At 37.3% G+C, this 18,048-nt stretch overlaps 1 protein-coding gene across 3 annotated transcripts; it reads left to right on the top strand.

Annotated features, from left to right (window-relative positions):
• The first annotated feature begins 13,629 nt into the window (after nt 1–13,629).
• Nucleotides 13,630–17,848, top strand: GPR85 (G protein-coupled receptor 85). Of its 3 annotated transcripts, none has more exons than XM_010975558.3 (3): nt 13,630–13,775; nt 13,936–14,053; nt 15,163–17,848. In XM_010975558.3, exon 3 carries the CDS (start codon nt 15,333–15,335, stop codon nt 16,443–16,445), a length of 1,113 nt encoding a protein of 370 aa, XP_010973860.1. In that variant the 5' UTR covers nt 13,630–13,775; nt 13,936–14,053; nt 15,163–15,332; the 3' UTR covers nt 16,446–17,848. The 3 variants fall into 3 exon arrangements, with proteins under 3 accessions (XP_010973860.1, XP_010973861.1, XP_010973862.1); XM_010975559.3 differs by having other exon boundaries at nt 13,939–14,053; XM_010975560.3 differs by lacking the exon at nt 13,936–14,053.
• Nucleotides 17,849–18,048: the final 200 nt, after the last annotated feature.

Here is an 18,048-nt window from a genome sequence, read left to right on the forward strand (position 1 = left end):
GAAGTCTTTCCCAAAAGGAGTTAATGATATCCATCCTCCACAGTCTATAGCTCATTGTTTATACCTGTACCAATATATTTCTTGCAGCCTATGGTTATTTAGCTATTTATTATCCCTTTTGTACCATCAGCCCCACAACCCCTCCCTTCCTAAACACTCCTGCCCATGTCACCTATATCTTATATTTCTTGAAATCAAGATTGTGTCTTTTTATCACTGTGAGTACTAACACACCTTGTCTATGCTGTTAGAGGTTCCAACACTTGTTTATTCATTTGTTGAATTTAGTTTCTAAATAATCTTGAAGATCAAACTAACATAGTCACATTGAATAAACAAGTCTACATGCTGATAGAAGTATGATATTGAAGCTAATATTGTTGCTTTTTAATAACACTGCAAGGTTGGGAGTTTTCTTTTTACACACCAATGTGTGAACTCTGTCCATCTGAAAGCAGTTGGCAATTCATGTTTACTCTAAATGTCATCCATTGAAATATCTATCGTGCAGTAATCGCAAGACAGTTGTCAACACGCTGCGGTTCTCTGAGGATGCTACCACAGCTGATGTCAAAGCCTGCATTTCATTCGGGTGAGAAGCCTTCATCGGACAAAAATTTTAGAAGAGAAGAAACGACACTCGGAGCCCAAAGTCATTCTACAGTTCTAAAGACGACTCTCAAATAAAGAGCCAGAAGCAGGGTCCCACTTCTCACCCTCAGCCGTGGCGAAAGGATTCCACCCTGCTGGGTGGTGGGTCTTTCACTTGGGCCATGTGACTCTCCCCTTGAGAAAAGTGAATCAGTTCAGTGCCCAGACATGACTAAAGGTACAAAGAAGCAAAAAAAGTCATTTTTTAAATATCAACTTGTTCATCCAAATGTTTGAGCCTCTACAAAATAGTTCTCTTAGAAAAATGTGGACTTAATTTCATTAATGCTGCCATATTCAAAGCATCTTCTGTACTCATATTTGGCCTCTGACATGCTCCTTTGAATATCCCTAATGAAAGGAAGACTTCACTATGGAGCATTTGGTTTTGGAAATGAACCAAAAGTAAATCAGCACTGAAACCTGTGTGTGAATAAAGTAGGTGATAGAAATAGAAAAAACAACTACTTGATGAGCTGATTCTCAAACTATCTGAGCGTTTGTGCTCTCTCACATTTTACAGATGAAGACACTAAGGCTTGGAGAGGTTATACTTGGAGAAGTAAAGTTACACAGTTTGATAAAATGAAAGACAGATAACTTCAAAGTAACAAAATTTTTTCTGCAACTTATAAACCAAATTAATTGATTGTTACACTTTGTAATGTATTACTTTTTTTAAACTAACAAAATATGAAACAGCATGAAATAACAATATGGTATAATAACAAAATGACCTATATTCCGTTCTCAGTAAAACTGTTCTCACTTTTGCATGCCACCTTCCACAAGCATAAATTTAACAAAACTATAGTAGAGCATACCTACCATCTTGTTTCCCAGCTTTTGTTTAATGTTTAAGTATTTAATGGATATTTTAACAACCAAATAATATTCTTTCCCATATATTTGACACTACATATTCAAAACCAAATTTTTTTTTAATAATTCTGGACATGTCAGTGGTTTCCAACATCTTGTCATTTATTGATAACACAGTAGTACTGCAATAAGCAAAATAGACAATTCTTACTGAGTGTCACATAGATATTCACATCCTTTGAACCAGCCTAGAAATTGACTTTTTAAATTGAGGTATAGTTAAATTTACAATATTATATTAGCTTCAGGTATATAGCACAGTAATCCAATATTTTTATAGATTATACTCCATTTAAAGTTATTATAAAATGTCGGCTGTATTCCCTGTGCTGTACAATATACCCTTGTAGCTTACTTATTTTATACATAGTAGTTTGTACCTTGTAATCCCCTACCTCCATCTTATTGCTGTGCCCTTCCCTCTCCCCACTGGTAACGACTAGTTTGTTCTCTATACATGTGAGTCTGTTTCTGTTTTGTTATACTCACTTGTTTTATTTTTTAGACGCCACATATAAGTGATAATATGTGTATATTATTTGTATACAAATAATACAAATATACAAAGACAAATATGTATTTGTCTTTCTTTGACTAACTTATTTCACTAAGCATAATACCCTCCAGATCCCTTCATGTTGTTGCAAATGGTAAGATTTCATATGGCCGAATAATATTCCACAGTGTGTCTTTTTATACACACACACATATATATACACACCACATTTTCTTTATCCATGCAGTTGTTGATGGACACTTAGTTGGCTTCCACATCTTGGCTATTATAAATAATGCTGCTATGAACATCGGGGTGCATGTATATTTGAATTAGTGTTTTCATTTTCTTAGGATATATACCCAGGAATGGAATTATTGGATTATATGGAAGTTCTGTTTTTAGTTTTTTGAGGAACCTCCATACTGTTCTCCACAATGACTACACCAGTTTACATTCCCACCAGTAGTGTACAGGGTTCCCTTTTCTCCATATCCTCACCAGCATTTGTTATTTGTGGTCTTTTTAATGACGGCCTTTCTGACAGGTGTAAGGTGGAAACTGCCTTTTAATATTAACTTTCAGATGATAATTCAACAGACACAAATGTGTGCATAAATATATTTATAAAGTATCCGTTGTCATGAACCCGTAAAGAAGCCGTGCTTTCCTAAATGGAGGATAATTGAGGATACTATACAGTACTGTGCCAGAAACTCTAGAGGTCTAGGTTTATAAAAGACTACTTGAAATCTAGGTATGGAAAGAAAGTTTTCTATCCAGGGAGAGAAGTTAACAAATCGCTTAGTAGAGAAAAGGCCCAGAGTCACTGTGCACTTTTATAATAAGCAGTCTATAATTGGGAGCACATGAAGTGAAAAGAAAAAATCACATGTTCTTGGATATTCATTTTCAAGATTATTCTTATGGTTTTCATAATGGAAATTAAGCACTACTTATCCAGTGATTCCTACATTTGTTATTGTTAGTGGTCAACAGTAATCATAACTATCAGGAGATAGTGTTAATTTGATCATTATTACAATAATGATTGGATTATTTTCCTCCTACCTCTCTGCTATTCCTTTACTATCTTCTTAACTAGTTCTTCTTGCTCTTCTGATGCCTTAATGTTTATTCATTCTTCAAGCATCAGACTTTGGCCTTCCCTTCTGCGCATACTCTTTCTTAGAGAATTTCCTTTCTTCATGCTGCCTTCCTCAGAGCATGGTCCCAGGGCTTCCATCATGAGCAGACAACTCCATGTACATGGCCCTGACTCTCCGGGCTCCAGGTCAAGACCAACCACCACTTATAAATGATGCCATTTGAATGGCTGGCTGTTACCTCATGTGCATTTGCTAAAATTAAACTTATCTTCCTATCAAATCATAATGCTTTGTCTGATTTCTCTCCTCTCTCTCTCTATCTCCGTGTGTGTGTGTGTGTGTGTGTGTGTGTGTGTGTGTGTGTGTGTGTGTGTGTGTGTGTGTGTGTGTCCCTATCAATCTACTAGCCAGCCAAGTTTGAACTTGTTCTACCTACACCTAGGCAATAATTCTGACCTATCTTGGTTCTTTCTCATTACAATTCTTTCCATTGACTCTTCTATCACTCGTAATCACACTTGGACCATTTTTCATAAATTGAAATATTTTATAATCCTAAGTCTCTGGCTATGATCAGCCTGGCAAGGAGCAAAAAATAGGGGGTTGGGTGGATTATAAAGACTAAATCAGTGTTTTTCATTGTGTTAGTTAGATATCTAGGCTTCGCAGAGCTGCCTTGGCAGCTGCCAAATCTAATAAGAGATCAACAGAGTATCACTCCAGCCCCAATTCCACTTCACTCACAGAAGCTCCACCATTATCTGTTTTGTGTGAATTCCAAGTGTGAGCCCATCTGAAAAAACCTGTACCATTACCTTAAGAAAAAAAGTTCCAAAATTACTATTAGGTGACTTTTTATTAGGTGACTGTTAGGTAACTTCTTCAGGCCCCTCTTATCTCTAGAATTCAAGACCTATGGAATATAGTAATATAATTATTAGGAAAGTATAAAACCCTAGTTTAAGATTCTACTTATTAATATACATCTTTAGAGCAATTCTTGCTCTGGCAACTTGAGGGGTTTGAATAAGTTTAGGGTGAAAATACAGGAATTATTCTGGGTTTCCCAACAGTCACCAGGAGGAAAGTGTAATAAGCCGCTAAGAGTCCACAGCACCTGTGATGCAGCAGGGAAGTGTCTCCAGGACAGCACACTTTCTAAAGTCCATAGGATCCCAGCCTTCTTCCCAAACTGAAGATCATTATGCCCATACGCTTTCTGCAGCCCATCTGTATTTAAACAGAGAGACTGGACCTATGAAAAGAGGGAGTTCCCGGGCTCCTATGTTCCATGGAGATATGAATTTTTTTTTCTTTTTTTGCTTTTGCTTTCTGTTTCATGCAACTTTGCAACAGTGAGTAAATAAACAAATAGGGTTCAGCATGTGTTCCACTGGAGAGTGAAACCAGCTGGTTTGGCTGTCAAGGTATGGAAGACAGAATGCAGTACAACAGGTTCTGGGTATTTAGGTCCAGAAACTGGATGCTGAGAGAAACCAGGCAGGAGGGGTGTCTCAAAGCCACCTCACACAAGAGGGCAGCAGAGGCTTCATGGGGCTTCAAGCCTTGGCAACTGATTCTTCTCTTCCAGGCTGGTCACCAACTTGACATTTGTGCACCTGATTATCTCTGAGTACGAGATTCACTTCCCCAAGCTTATTACTCTTATCTACACATAAAGACTTTAGGCTTGATGGCTCAGAGCTGGTTTATGCACTGAAATTGTGGCTAGTCTGAATTAAGATGGCCTGTAAGTGCTGCCAAGTTTCAGTCCTCCAGAATAAACAGGACTTCAGCCCACATAGTCTTTCACCCTAGAGTATCAGTAGATTGGTTTATTGTTCATATTTTTGTATTCTATTATAGGCTATGTTCAGAATGACTTTTTAGTAAAAAGTCAAACAAACTCAGAATTGATGCTAACTTTATTCTCAAAGTTATGTACATACATACATACTAGGCACTTAACTTGCTCTCTTGATAATTTTCAGGACTGCAGTTTTTCAATTGACTTGGGGCTTTCTGGAACATACTGTACTTTAGAAGTATTTGAACACATTGTGAGAAAAAGAGTTCAACCATAATATATGGTATAGCTCCTGAGGGGAAGGAAGAGATTATTCTTTAATTCATTGTCAGAGTTACATATGTACTTGGAGATTTATTAGGAGAAATATACGCAAATGAAAAGGCAATTAATTCTTAGATACAATGATCTTTTTTAATGGAAACATTTACTCGACTAATAATGACTAATTGCCTATTATATGCCAGGCACTATCCTAGGCACCAGGAACACAAAGATAATCAACATAGACAGAGAAATCTTGCCCTCATGAAGCTCTCCAGTATCAAAACTACTGAGAAAGTTAAAAATCGAACATATGTGTATATGCCCAAGATAGAGGGTAATGTTGGCACACATCAGTCTTGAGCTTTTTTGACTTTTTACTAAAATATCATTTTGAACATAGGTTGTAAGTAGGACCAAAACTTCAGTCCCTCTCTTCCCCAAATGTCAGTGTATGTACGATCTTCTATAGCAGTAAGACTCATCATGAAACCCCAGCAAGAATCTCACTTACTCAATGCCAGATGGCACAAAAAACAAGCCATTTATAGAGTGGATGACAAGTAGGCTATATACAAAAGTGCTGTCTCTGCATGGTTCCTGGTCTTTCAACCAAGTGCCAAGGATTTATGTGCTTCATTCCCACTAGCATTTACGGGAATTAATAGCGCATCAATGGGGAAAAAAAATTTTTAACTGAAAAATGAAATCTTGAAGAGCCCCTAGAAGGAAGTACACATCTTACATATGTTTTTGATAAGAGCCTTTTAAAGCTAAATTTTAAAACTATTTAGGTTGTAAGGTGGGGAGCAGATTAAGCATGTGCTGACTTGGCTTAATGGAAGCTGAATGTTGAGAAGGCTTCATGGTGCAGTGGAAAACATGCCTTGGGATGGATATCTACAGACAAACTGGCTTTTAGTCCCTGATTCAAGAACTTACAAGCTTTTTGGGTGCAGAAGGACCAGTACAGGTGAAAGTATTTTATAACAGGCTAAGCAGTAAATACATCTGAACCTGCATACAGGGTATACTTGAACCAATGAATACTTAATGGGCAGAGAATTTTAAATTTTATATGATGGAGTTGTTTTTAATTAACTGACCAGATTTGCTATGAAAGAAATGCCAAGAGACCATTGTTCCATTAGAAGAAACCTGATAGTAAAGACACAGAGCTTAAAAAGACCTGTGATTGTAAAAGGATTTAATACAAGTAGAATAAAATGACAGCAGTCCCGGAGATATGTACCACAGCCCATAGTGACCAGAGGACACTACACCAACTAATACTGCCAGAAATGTCCATATTAAGAAGTCTTAAAGGAGGACTTACTTAACTGGACCTAACACTGATCTATCTCTCTCCAGCTCACTTAGACAACTGCTTGCCCAAATGACAAGCAACTATAATCAGAGCTCTGTTCTACAGTTTAAATTGCAACTAAGTGGTATGAAATCCATAGTCAAAAAATATTTCATATATTGGAACTCTTGGTGTGGAACCCTTTCCATTTCCACCTCATAAGACTATTCACCTGCCCACCTCTACGCAGCATAGTGATAGTTTAGGAGATGATAGGTAACAGCTGGAAGTACAGATTATATAGTCTGTCAATAAAGAGTTTGCAGTTGGTATTTTGCATCTCTAGAAACAAGGCTCACATTTTTCATAATGTATGCAAGCAACAGTATACCTTACACCCCATGGAAATGATTAATGATCCATTAACGATAGCTGTGCCAGAAAAAAACTGCTATAAATCACATTCCAACTGCCAATACAGGATGCCATGATTCTTGATCAGATAAAGGAGAAAGGTAATCTCAACCAAATTCTGTACAGTGAAATTGTATACACCCATCCCCAGTCATTACCATCCTCCAAAAGTGGGCTACTATCCTGTTTCAAGTTACTGGAAGCATTGTTCTATGCCCTCCTTGTCCCAGGGATCACAAACTCTGTCATCAGCCCTGGCCTTTGTTCAAGCGAAGAGGACGTAAAGAGAGATTTAGCTTTTTTATTGTGTTTAATTAGTAAGATGAATCAGCACTATTTTATAGAAGAACCTCTTATGTTCAGCTCTAATTTATGCCTGGTAAAGGAGGGGAAGGAGTATCTTCTAAAAAGAAGACAAAGAAAATGCAAGAAAAGATAATCCTGATTTTTACCTAAGAGTAATATCATCCTTGTGAAGTCTTTCCAAGTAGCTAAGTGACTAGTTTCTGTTCCTGTCTGTTCTATAGATAATTATGAAAATCCATTTGCAAAATTAGTAAAGAGTATTCACCAGCTGAAATTTCCTTTTTATATTACCAAGTTTTCACTTCTGTATTGATAAATCAGATTTAATTTTGTTTTTAGGATACACCACTCTTTTGGCTATTTAAAAATTAATGATCATAAGTCCAAAGCCAGATAAAAGCTGAGATATTTTGTGATGTATTTGAGCACCAAGTTAGGAGTTCAAAGCATAAAATATATGCTCTTGGCTCATAATCTGCGTAAGAGACATGGAGTTATTAAAAAATGGCTTGAAATTACTAAGCAATAAGGCAAATAAAGAATCATGTAAATCCTAATGTAATAAGGCAAAGAAGCAAACAAAATTCCCCCCAAATCAGAGTAAATCCTTGGCCAGGAAAATTTTCTGCCTATAATATAAATAATGATCCCAACATTATTAAATTAAGAAAACATGGAGTTCAGCTGGAGCCTGTGTCACTGTTTTTTTTTTGTTTGTTTTTTGTTTTTTAAATCTTTTTCTTTTATATTTTCCTCCCAGTGCTTAGCACAGCACCCTTTATGTGGTAGGTTCACAATAACCCATTCAACAAAAAGTGTGGAGTGTCCTCTGTGTGTCAGGTGTGGGTGCCAGGGAAGAACAGGGCAAAACAAGATAACATCTGAACTTTCATATGGTTCATACTCTGATGGAGACTGCGACATTTGCAGAATGAATGAAATAATGTTGTGGCAGGACTTACTCTGAAGTCCTTTATGATGTAAAATTAGGCAGATATTATCACAGTTTTATTTTCGACAAATGTCAACCAAGTTAAAATAGTAGCCATATTTATGAAGTGTGGGAATTTTGGTTTTGTCTTTGTTTTATAGAATTCTTACTCTGTAAAGAGAAAATTATAAAGTTTTAAAAATTAGAATAAATGAAAGGGAAAGGGCTAGCCAGAAAATCAGAATGCTGGATTGGATAATTAATATGGGAAATTCTTAAATTAGAGTCCAAGGTAACATTCTTTACTTTCAGCCATGCTTTAATTATGCCCATTTATCACAAAGCTAAACACCACGAAAGCTTAAATAACCATAATCTGCTCGTATTATCATACAACTAGTGCTTAAAATGATAGCCCTAACGCACTATAAGATTTAGGTAACTTCTGAATAATCAAAGAAAAAAATGCCTTATACCTCTTGAGTTTTTAAAATTATAATGCATTTTTATTCTCTGAAAATTTATAATCCATATATTATAATACATATGACTTTCCATTAACCTGAATATTAAATTAAACTTCCCAGTTCTTATTTTACCAACACGCAGACCCACACATATGCACATGCACACACCCCACACTCACGCTCATGCCACACCCATATGGGTCCCTTTTCTCTTTTCCATGGTTGAGACTAACTTCATCTAAAAATAAATAAATAAAAAGACAAAGAAGAATGAGACAATTTATAGCATCCTAATAGACCAAGGGCTTTTGATCAAATCTCTAAAGTTTTACCAGGCATAAGTAGAGAAATTTACATTTGCTCTCCTCATTCACAAGATCATATTTAAATAATGCATAATAGAAGAAGAGTTTTAAAGACCTCCAGAAGAAAAAGACATGTTATGTTTATGTAAGTAACTAACACTGTTAATAAAACATCAAGAGAATTCATTAAATCCTTCATCACTAACAGTGCTGTTATTAATAGCAAAACAGTTTGAGCCTGACCTTAGAAGTCTTTAAGTCTTTGCCCCCTCACTTGTTAATCCCTTTCAGTCTGACTTGCTCTTCTGAAACTGCTCTCTCCAAGGATGCTAATGATTTCCTCACCACCAGGACCAATGATATCTGCTAATCTCTCATCCTTTTAAACTTCCTAGATATAATTTATAGTGATGACCACTCCCTCCTTGAAATTCTCTCCTCCCTCAGGTTCTATAACACTCATGTTTCCTTTCATTTCCTTCTAGCTCTGGTTCTTCCATGTTCCCTCTTGTTTCTTAAACGTAGGCTTTCTCTTAGCTTTTTAGTCTGTCCAGAAAAAGAAGAACGGGCATCTTTGTTAATATATTTAAGCTTTATCTTCTCTCAACAGTCTCACCCTTCGTAATGTCATCCAACATTTACCCTCGATCCACCATCACTTATCTGTAAGTACTTCCTGAATTTGTGGTCTTCACTTCCAATTGCATATAAGATATCAGCATTTGAATGTTCCACCAGCATTTCACATTCACTTGTCTAAAATTAACTCATTCTCTTCCTTACCAAACAAGCTCCTTCTTTTTTAACTTTTGCTGCCCCTGGTTAATGGCATCTCCTACCTCCCAGTTATCTACTCTCCAAACCTTGGAGTTAATTCTCACTCTTCAATTTTGGTTGCTTCCCTTAGCTAATCACTTAATTAAAAAAAAACATGGCTTCTATCCCCTTTTGCCAATCACATCTATTCCTTTGTTTCTGTTTATTCCACCCCCTCCACTTTTACCAGTTCAAGCTTTCCCTACATTGATGCAACTACCTGTATAACTGATCCTATCTCTTGAGTTTTCCTTTTCTGCAAGATCTAGCACAGTGATTCCTACACAGTAACCTCAACAAATGTTTGTTAAATGAATTAAATAAAGGAACAAGTTTTAAAGTTTTCCAAGAGAAGGAAAATGTCAACATAAATGCCTGAAAAGGTAAATAGCTAATTTTTTTAAAAGCTTGGATCTTAAATTAAGAAGAAAAGTCTTAGAGATACTAGCTTCAAAATTAAAAATATATAAATGGAACCTGTTTTATTACAGAATAAAAAGAAAAATCTGACAAGTGAAACTTTTAGCATTTTGGAAAGGAACACGCCGTATACTTAATCTTCTTAAAACTTATTAAAATTCTGAAGAAATCCTACTGTTTGGGGTGTTCACAATTATGGTTATTCCAAATTCCCACGGCACAATTTTTTAAATCCAATGGTAGTTTTTTAGGTCTAGTATATTGTTTCACCATTCTGTTCCTCAAGCACATGGAGTATAAAGCCCTAGAAACCTTCAGTTACTTAGATGTCACTGTGAAAAAAGTAACTTTTCGTCACAGACTATGAGGTGACATTTCTGTTGGTCACTTGGTCTAGGTTAGTGAACTTTTAAAAATAATCTATTGGAATATGTTTCTATGCAAAGTCCCTGATGAGGGCTGTTCTTACCAAGACCACTTCCAGAAATTTTATAGAAGTTTCTTCCTCATATATATAGCTTTAGATTTTGGTAAGGATTGGGACTATCAAAGACACATGTTTTTAAAGGTTTAATGAAAAGTGGGAGAGATAGTACTTTAAACAATCACAAAAATCTTTTCTTAGGATATTTATCCTAGCCCATCATTCTTTATAATTTGTGAAGGACTGTTTACTTCCTGACACATTTTCACATAATGCATAGAACAAAAATACTGCATTTATCCATCATGAGACTGTACATCACCTGGCAAAAATCTGAAATGTCCTATTAATTTTGAAAAGAAGCTAATTGCTGCTTTAAATTTAAAAATTGTATATATTTATTATAAGAACCAAATTAAGAAAATTACATTAGTCTTCCTAATCCACTAATCAGTATAGTAAATGTAATATGCCAAGAACTTAAAAACCTTTAGACTCCTTCAAAGTTTTAAAATACTTCAAACCCGCAGTATAAAATATTTTGTTGTTTGTCTCTTTACTCTTAACCTGACAGTCAATTTTTCTATATTTGGAGACATAAGGAATCAAAAGAAGTTATCTGTGATCAATAAAGTTATGACCTGAACAATTTGAAGCAATAATTTTACATTTGAGAAGTTATAGGTGATATGAAGATTTTGTCAGCTATTAAATATATTTTCTTAAATCCCTGTTGACGGAAGATGTAGGCTTCAATATTTTTTCCAGTAGAGTTAATGAACTATATGAAAAATATCTCATTAATTTCTTAAGCCCCCTTGTGAGGCAAGAAAATGACATTCTCATCTAACAGCTGGAAAAACTGAACTAGTGGGTATAACTGCACTCAATTGCAAAGGAAAATAATAGCCTAATATACCCTGAGTTGTAGATATGAAAGAATGTTGCATACAAATATCCTCTCTCTTATTTTTAAAGAATCAATACCTGCTTCTTAAAGTTTAAGGATAAACTCTTGGATCTTGGCCCTGTACCTTTTGGCAGAGTAAATTATTGCCTCATGAACAAGCTGTGCAGTCACCTTCTTAATTTACTTTTAAATAGCTTTTCTGTAATCCATATAATCTAAGATTAGGCCAATCAGGAATCTTCAGCAAACTTAAGTCACTTATTCTATAGATTTTTTTAACTGTAAAAATTCAGGAAATAACTCTTTGCTAAGTACATTGGGACACTAATTGGGAAGTAAAAAGGAACAAATTGAATTGATTTGTGGTTCCACAAAATTTGATGTTTCACTCACAAGTTGCAAGCCATCATATATTTTTGAGCACTTCTGAATCTATTTGTTTAGTAAAAATGTGGAATATTTCACTAGAATGGAAATGCCTTCAAGTTACTTCCAGTACTGCTGTAGAATTGATTTTTCTAGGTTCACAGAATGCCAAAGTTAGGTTTTATATATACTTTATACATATAAACATATATATCTTTTAATCATTATCTATTTTTTTTTAACTGGGTTTAGGACATCCCAAAACCAATCAGTGAAATATAACATCATTTGTAACATCATTTCACTATTACCAACATAGGGCTTTGTGTAATGACTGTGACATCATGACAGTGAAGTATTCATTTTTAAGCTTTAAACAGAGAAGGCTTTATACCTCGGTATGTCCAATAGAAACACAATATGTAAATTAACCCATATTATCTGTATGCTGATTGGCTTGAGTTCCCCCAACTGTCACAATCTCACCACCCAGCAATGAGGTATTTTACTGCTGTCTGGAGATCAAATTATTGCTGTAGAGAAGTAGAGAAGATCTTTACTTTTTTCTGTTTCATTAACAGATTATTATAAAGCAATAAGCATGCAGGAAGAGAAGTAGACGTTTTACACTGGGAATTAATGAAAGCATGCCTGCTTGTTTTTTGCAAGTGGGGGATTGTTGTCGTTTAACATCTTATACCACCCCCACAAACAAAATTCTTTCGAAATGGTAAAATAAGGAAATGCATGATTCCAGAGACATCCCTAAGTGCCCATGTGTCAGGCTTTGTGGTGTCTTGTAATATCATCGGACCTTTTGGACGGGTGTAAGTTTTATGAATTCGTTATATTCCTAGTATTTTTCTTCCGTAATAACAAAGGGGGGGGAGGAAACTCACACATACACATAATCGCCGTGACATTACCAATCTATGGGTCAGCCGTACTTGCAAGAAAGAGAAAGAAAAGCTGTTGCTCAGTGGGGTGAAATGCAAGGCATAGTTGTTTAAAATTTGTGTAAGCCTGATTCTTTAGTCATATTCGTTAAGGGAGAATGGAAGTAAATCATTTTGCAGTTGTCCTCTGAACTTAGCTTCTCCCTACTTAACGTGTATCTGCGTGCACTGGAGAACAGAAGATGACTAACAAAGACAGGGCTGCTCTAACCTGCTTTCCCTTCTCCACTGACAAGATTCTTCCTGACTGCGCTTTTTCCTTTTTTAAAAAATTTCTTTTCTTTCTTTCTCCTTCCTCCCTCCCCTCCTCCACCCCCCTCCCCCCGCAAGCTACCAGCTAACCTGCAAATGCAAAAGTCTGCTGGAGAAATCATTAAAGAAGAAATCGAAAAGAAGCTTCCAATGCTTTGGACCACCCTAAAAGAGCATGGAAGAAAATGTTTGGGGAAAGCGAGCGTTCCAGGAAGCTGAGGAGGGGGAGGGCACCCGGGCAAGGTGGCTTCTCCGTGCGCTGCCCTAAGAGAAAAGAATGGGCCTGAGGTCCTGGACGAGGCTTTCCAAACCCCCACTTACAATGCAGGGAGAGAAAAGTTCAGAAGCAGCCACAAGAGGACAAAAGCCCAATTTTGCCAGTTCAACAGGACAGGATATTCAATAAACCCAGCCATCTCTGGAAACGGGTCGGTGCTCCTGTTGGCTCCACACAGGCTGAAGTAGCCCCTGCCGCCGCCCTCGCCACCGCCGCCGCCGCCGCGGCCCCTGCGTTACTGGGGGAGACGGTGCCGCTGCGACAGGGGAGGACGCGGCTGGAGCTCAAGGAGGCTCCAGCGCGCAGGCGCCGCCGAGCCCTGCCTGAATGCTCAGTCAAGGCACTAAGGCAAAAAAAAAATCAGCAATTTATAGAAAGAAGAAGCTATAGTCTGTCGGGATATCCAACACCAACAGGTAGGAGGATATACTCTCTGCTAAGTTTGGGGGGGAGGGGGCGCACAGTGTTGGTGAAACTGCAGGTTCACCGGGAGAGAACGCTCCTTGAGCTTTTTTTTTTTTTTTTTTTTGACAATAAACTGCATAATGGAAGTACATTCAGACAATGCATCTTCAGTAGGGCTTATTGAGAGCTCCATTTCTGGAAAGCGTTGCAAGACTGAGGAATATCAGACTGCGAATCACCGGGAACAGTTCCCTTGCAGCAGAGAAGCAATCTCTCTCCCCATCTTCGCGTATGTAATGCATGTCTCTCTCCCCCTCCCCCTCCTCCACCCCCCATTATAAATCCAGGGGTGGCGGATTTCAGGTTTCGTAATGTTGCATGATGCGATCGGTATTTACCAGGGGATGTACCGGTGGGGAAATTAAAATCATCGAACGCAGTTTTGCCTGGGCTTCCATCAGCATATTGTCGGCAAGTAAGAAGTGGCAAAGGAAACATGCTTCGTGGGAATAACAGAGGAAGCCTATTTCCCTGGTGGGGCTCCCAGGCACCTAGGAGACAACGTGCATTTTGTTTTAAAATGAAGCCACTTGTGATTTTGCAACAAAGATTATCAATGTAAATGGGAAAAGCTTAATTGCCCAAGAAATACAGGTTCATGTTAAATTCATTTGAATCCAGGCAGCCAAGGTTTACAAATGGAAGTGCATTATTCCTCTGGGTGTTTCCCTGACCAATATTTACATTAACCATATTTAATAATCATGTGGGCTTAAAAGAGAAAGGATCTGCCAAAAATGGGGGTGGGGGGGTGGGGAGGGAAAAGACAAAAGATTAAATCACATCAAATCCTGGAACAAGTTCCTATTAATTTCGAAGTCTAATGTTGAAATTATGCTTTAAGATGAATCAACAAATATTCCTCTTATATTATGCAGCATGAATAGGGGCATCTGAATTAAAGACATATATTTTGCAAGGGTTCTTCGGATCCGTATCAGCAGAGAAGCTGCCAGGAAAACACTGACAGATACTAACAGACCTCACATATATGTGGGTAGTCTCCCCTCTGTCTCCTATTAGCAGTCTTGTAGATTACATTGCAACACTAGTGCATAATTCTTGGACTGGCATATTTTACAACTGGGGAACATTTATTCCTTCTCTCCTAAAGGTACCCAATCAAATGTATGTTCTTTTGAATAGGGACATTTTAAAATTCATCTAGCTCAGAAAAACAAGCCAATTCTCCGAAATCTCAAGCAATACTAAAGCAAATAATATTATTCAAAATTAAAACTTTATTTGCTTCCTCATAAATGAACAGCTTTATGTTAGCACTGCCTGACATCATTGCTTGTTAACTTAAGAACTGATAGCTCTTTTTTTCCCCCCCAGATATTCTGATGGCAAATCAAATGGAAGAAAAGAGGAAGCATGACTGCAGATCGGATCTGTTCTCTTTGTGGATTACATTTTCAGTAAAATGTATGGATCTATCTTTTCCTTGTTCTTATATCTAGATCATGAGACTTGACTGAGGCTGTTTCTTTATCCTCCATCCATCTATGGCGAACTATAGCCATGCAGCTGACAACATTTTGCAAAATCTCTCTCCTCTAACAGCCTTTCTGAAACTGACTTCCTTGGGTTTCATAATAGGAGTCAGCGTGGTGGGCAACCTTCTGATCTCCATTTTGCTAGTGAAAGATAAGACCTTGCATAGAGCACCTTACTACTTCCTGTTGGATCTTTGCTGTTCAGATATCCTCAGATCTGCAATTTGTTTCCCATTTGTATTCAACTCTGTCAAAAATGGCTCTACCTGGACTTATGGGACTCTGACTTGCAAAGTGATTGCCTTTCTGGGGGTTTTGTCCTGTTTCCACACTGCTTTCATGCTCTTCTGCATCAGTGTCACCAGGTACTTAGCTATCGCCCATCATCGCTTCTATACAAAGAGGCTGACCTTTTGGACGTGTCTGGCTGTGATCTGCATGGTGTGGACTCTGTCTGTGGCCATGGCGTTCCCCCCAGTTTTAGATGTGGGCACTTACTCGTTCATTAGGGAAGAAGATCAATGTACCTTCCAACACCGCTCCTTCAGGGCTAATGATTCCTTAGGATTTATGCTGCTCCTTGCTCTCATTCTCTTAGCCACACAGCTTGTCTACCTCAAGCTGATATTTTTTGTCCACGACCGAAGGAAAATGAAGCCAGTCCAGTTTGTAGCAGCAGTCAGCCAAAACTGGACCTTTCATGGCCCCGGAGCCAGTGGCCAGGCAGCCGCCAACTGGCTAGCAGGATTTGGAAGGGGTCCCACACCACCCACCTTGCTGGGCATCAGGCAAAATGCAAACACCACGGGCAGAAGAAGGCTATTGGTCTTAGACGAGTTCAAAATGGAGAAAAGAATCAGCAGAATGTTCTATATAATGACTTTTCTCTTCCTAACCTTGTGGGGCCCCTACCTGGTGGCCTGTTACTGGAGAGTTTTTGCAAGAGGGCCTGTAGTACCAGGGGGATTTCTAACAGCCGCTGTCTGGATGAGTTTTGCCCAAGCAGGAATCAATCCTTTTGTCTGCATTTTCTCCAACAGGGAGCTGAGGCGCTGTTTCAGCACAACCCTTCTTTACTGCAGAAAATCCAGGTTACCAAGGGAACCTTACTGTGTTATATGAAGGAGCATCTGTAAATCTTTAGCCTTGTGAAACACTAACCTTCTCTGCTAAGCAATTGTGGCCTGTAGCCATTTCTTGAGAAGAAAATCAAGAATGGGATCAGCAGTTATAAGGATTTGGGCAACATTCTGCAGTCTTTGCAATAGTTCACCTATAATCCTATTTCAAATCTCAGAGTGATCCTGCTGACTGCCGGCGAAGGTTTGTTATTAAGAAAGGACTGAACCACTGCCCTAAGTTCTTTATGTGGTTGAAAACTAGATAATGAAAGTAGCAGGTGCTAAGTATCAGTGCTAAATGCTGTGTATATCACTACTTATGAAAAAACATAAAAAAAAAAAGATTAGCATTGGACATCTTAATAAATTAAGTTGACATGAGGTAAATGTGTTGATAAAAACTAATTTTAGAAGTTTGAAGACTTTAAAACATTTCATACTATTATTGTTTTGCAAGGACTAAAATATTTGGAGACTTAAAGTACTGTAATTCACTAAAGACATGCCATGAATTATTGGATTATCACACTTTTGAAAAATCGCCTTGTAAGTTTTGGGGAGCATTCCAAAGCAGTATATTGGTTCCAATTAGAGTTTACTTTTTTGTATTAATACATTGCTATTTCTAAATACCACTTTCCTTACCTATTAGTGAACTTGCTAGCATCAAACTGTATTATGTGATTTTTGTTGATTTGGTATAAAGTTTTTCCAATTCATCTATATTTTATAATTACTAGATATTGGTCTGGGAGGCAACATTAATGGTACCAACCGGTCACAATTGAGCACTTCTTATAATGCAGAATAAACACATGTTGCCTTAAAGGGTTATCTAGTATCATTCATCTTATTTAGCATTGGAGCAAGTTGGAGTCAAGGGAAATTGAATCAGTAACTGGTCATGGTCACGCATCTGGAAGTGCATGGACGATCATTTAATACTCTTTTTCTTTTTTCCTCACATGGTTTAAAAATTAAGGTGCACATCACTGGGATAATGAGATTTTCTTCTGAGGTGTGCTACCCATTCTAGTGTGTTCTAAGAAGCAGGCAGTTGATGTGTGTTTATATTTTAAGTCAGCTGTCAAGGGGAGACCACAGCCTTAGTATGACATCCTGCACAATTTGTGAAGCATTTATTCTACTGAAGGCACAGTCTTGTTTATACTTTCTGCACATTCAGTGTATTGGTTGTTTAAATTATTTCAGTTTTAACTTGTGAAAGCTTATAATATGATTTCTGGTATTTTAGAAATACATTAGAGTCTGTGAGTCTCATTCTTTAAGATACAGATGTGTGAATTTCAATATAAAGTTGCATTTGCCAAAATTTACTCGTGTAGCCTGTTACTTTTCTTGGAATAAATTTTACATTTTTGGCATTTAATTGTTTTTTTTTTTTTAACCTGGGAGACAAGCATAAACTAGGAAGATTAGCTTTACTATGGTTTTGTTTTTCTATTTATTTTTATAGCTGCTATATTCTGGAACTGGAAATGCGTGAATGATAGAGAACATAAAGCTGATAAACTGACAAACAGTATTATCTGCAAAAGCATTATTTGGTAGCTTATCATACTTATTCCTCTATTTATTCTTAC

This window comes from Camelus dromedarius, chromosome 7 (genome assembly GCF_036321535.1).
Source record: "Camelus dromedarius isolate mCamDro1 chromosome 7, mCamDro1.pat, whole genome shotgun sequence".
NCBI lineage: Eukaryota > Metazoa > Chordata > Mammalia > Artiodactyla > Camelidae > Camelus > Camelus dromedarius.

Coding starts and splice junctions, on each gene's coding strand:
- GPR85 (XM_010975558.3), top strand. CDS start 15,333: ATGGCGAACTATAGCCATGCAGCTGACAACATTTTGCAAAATCTCTCT.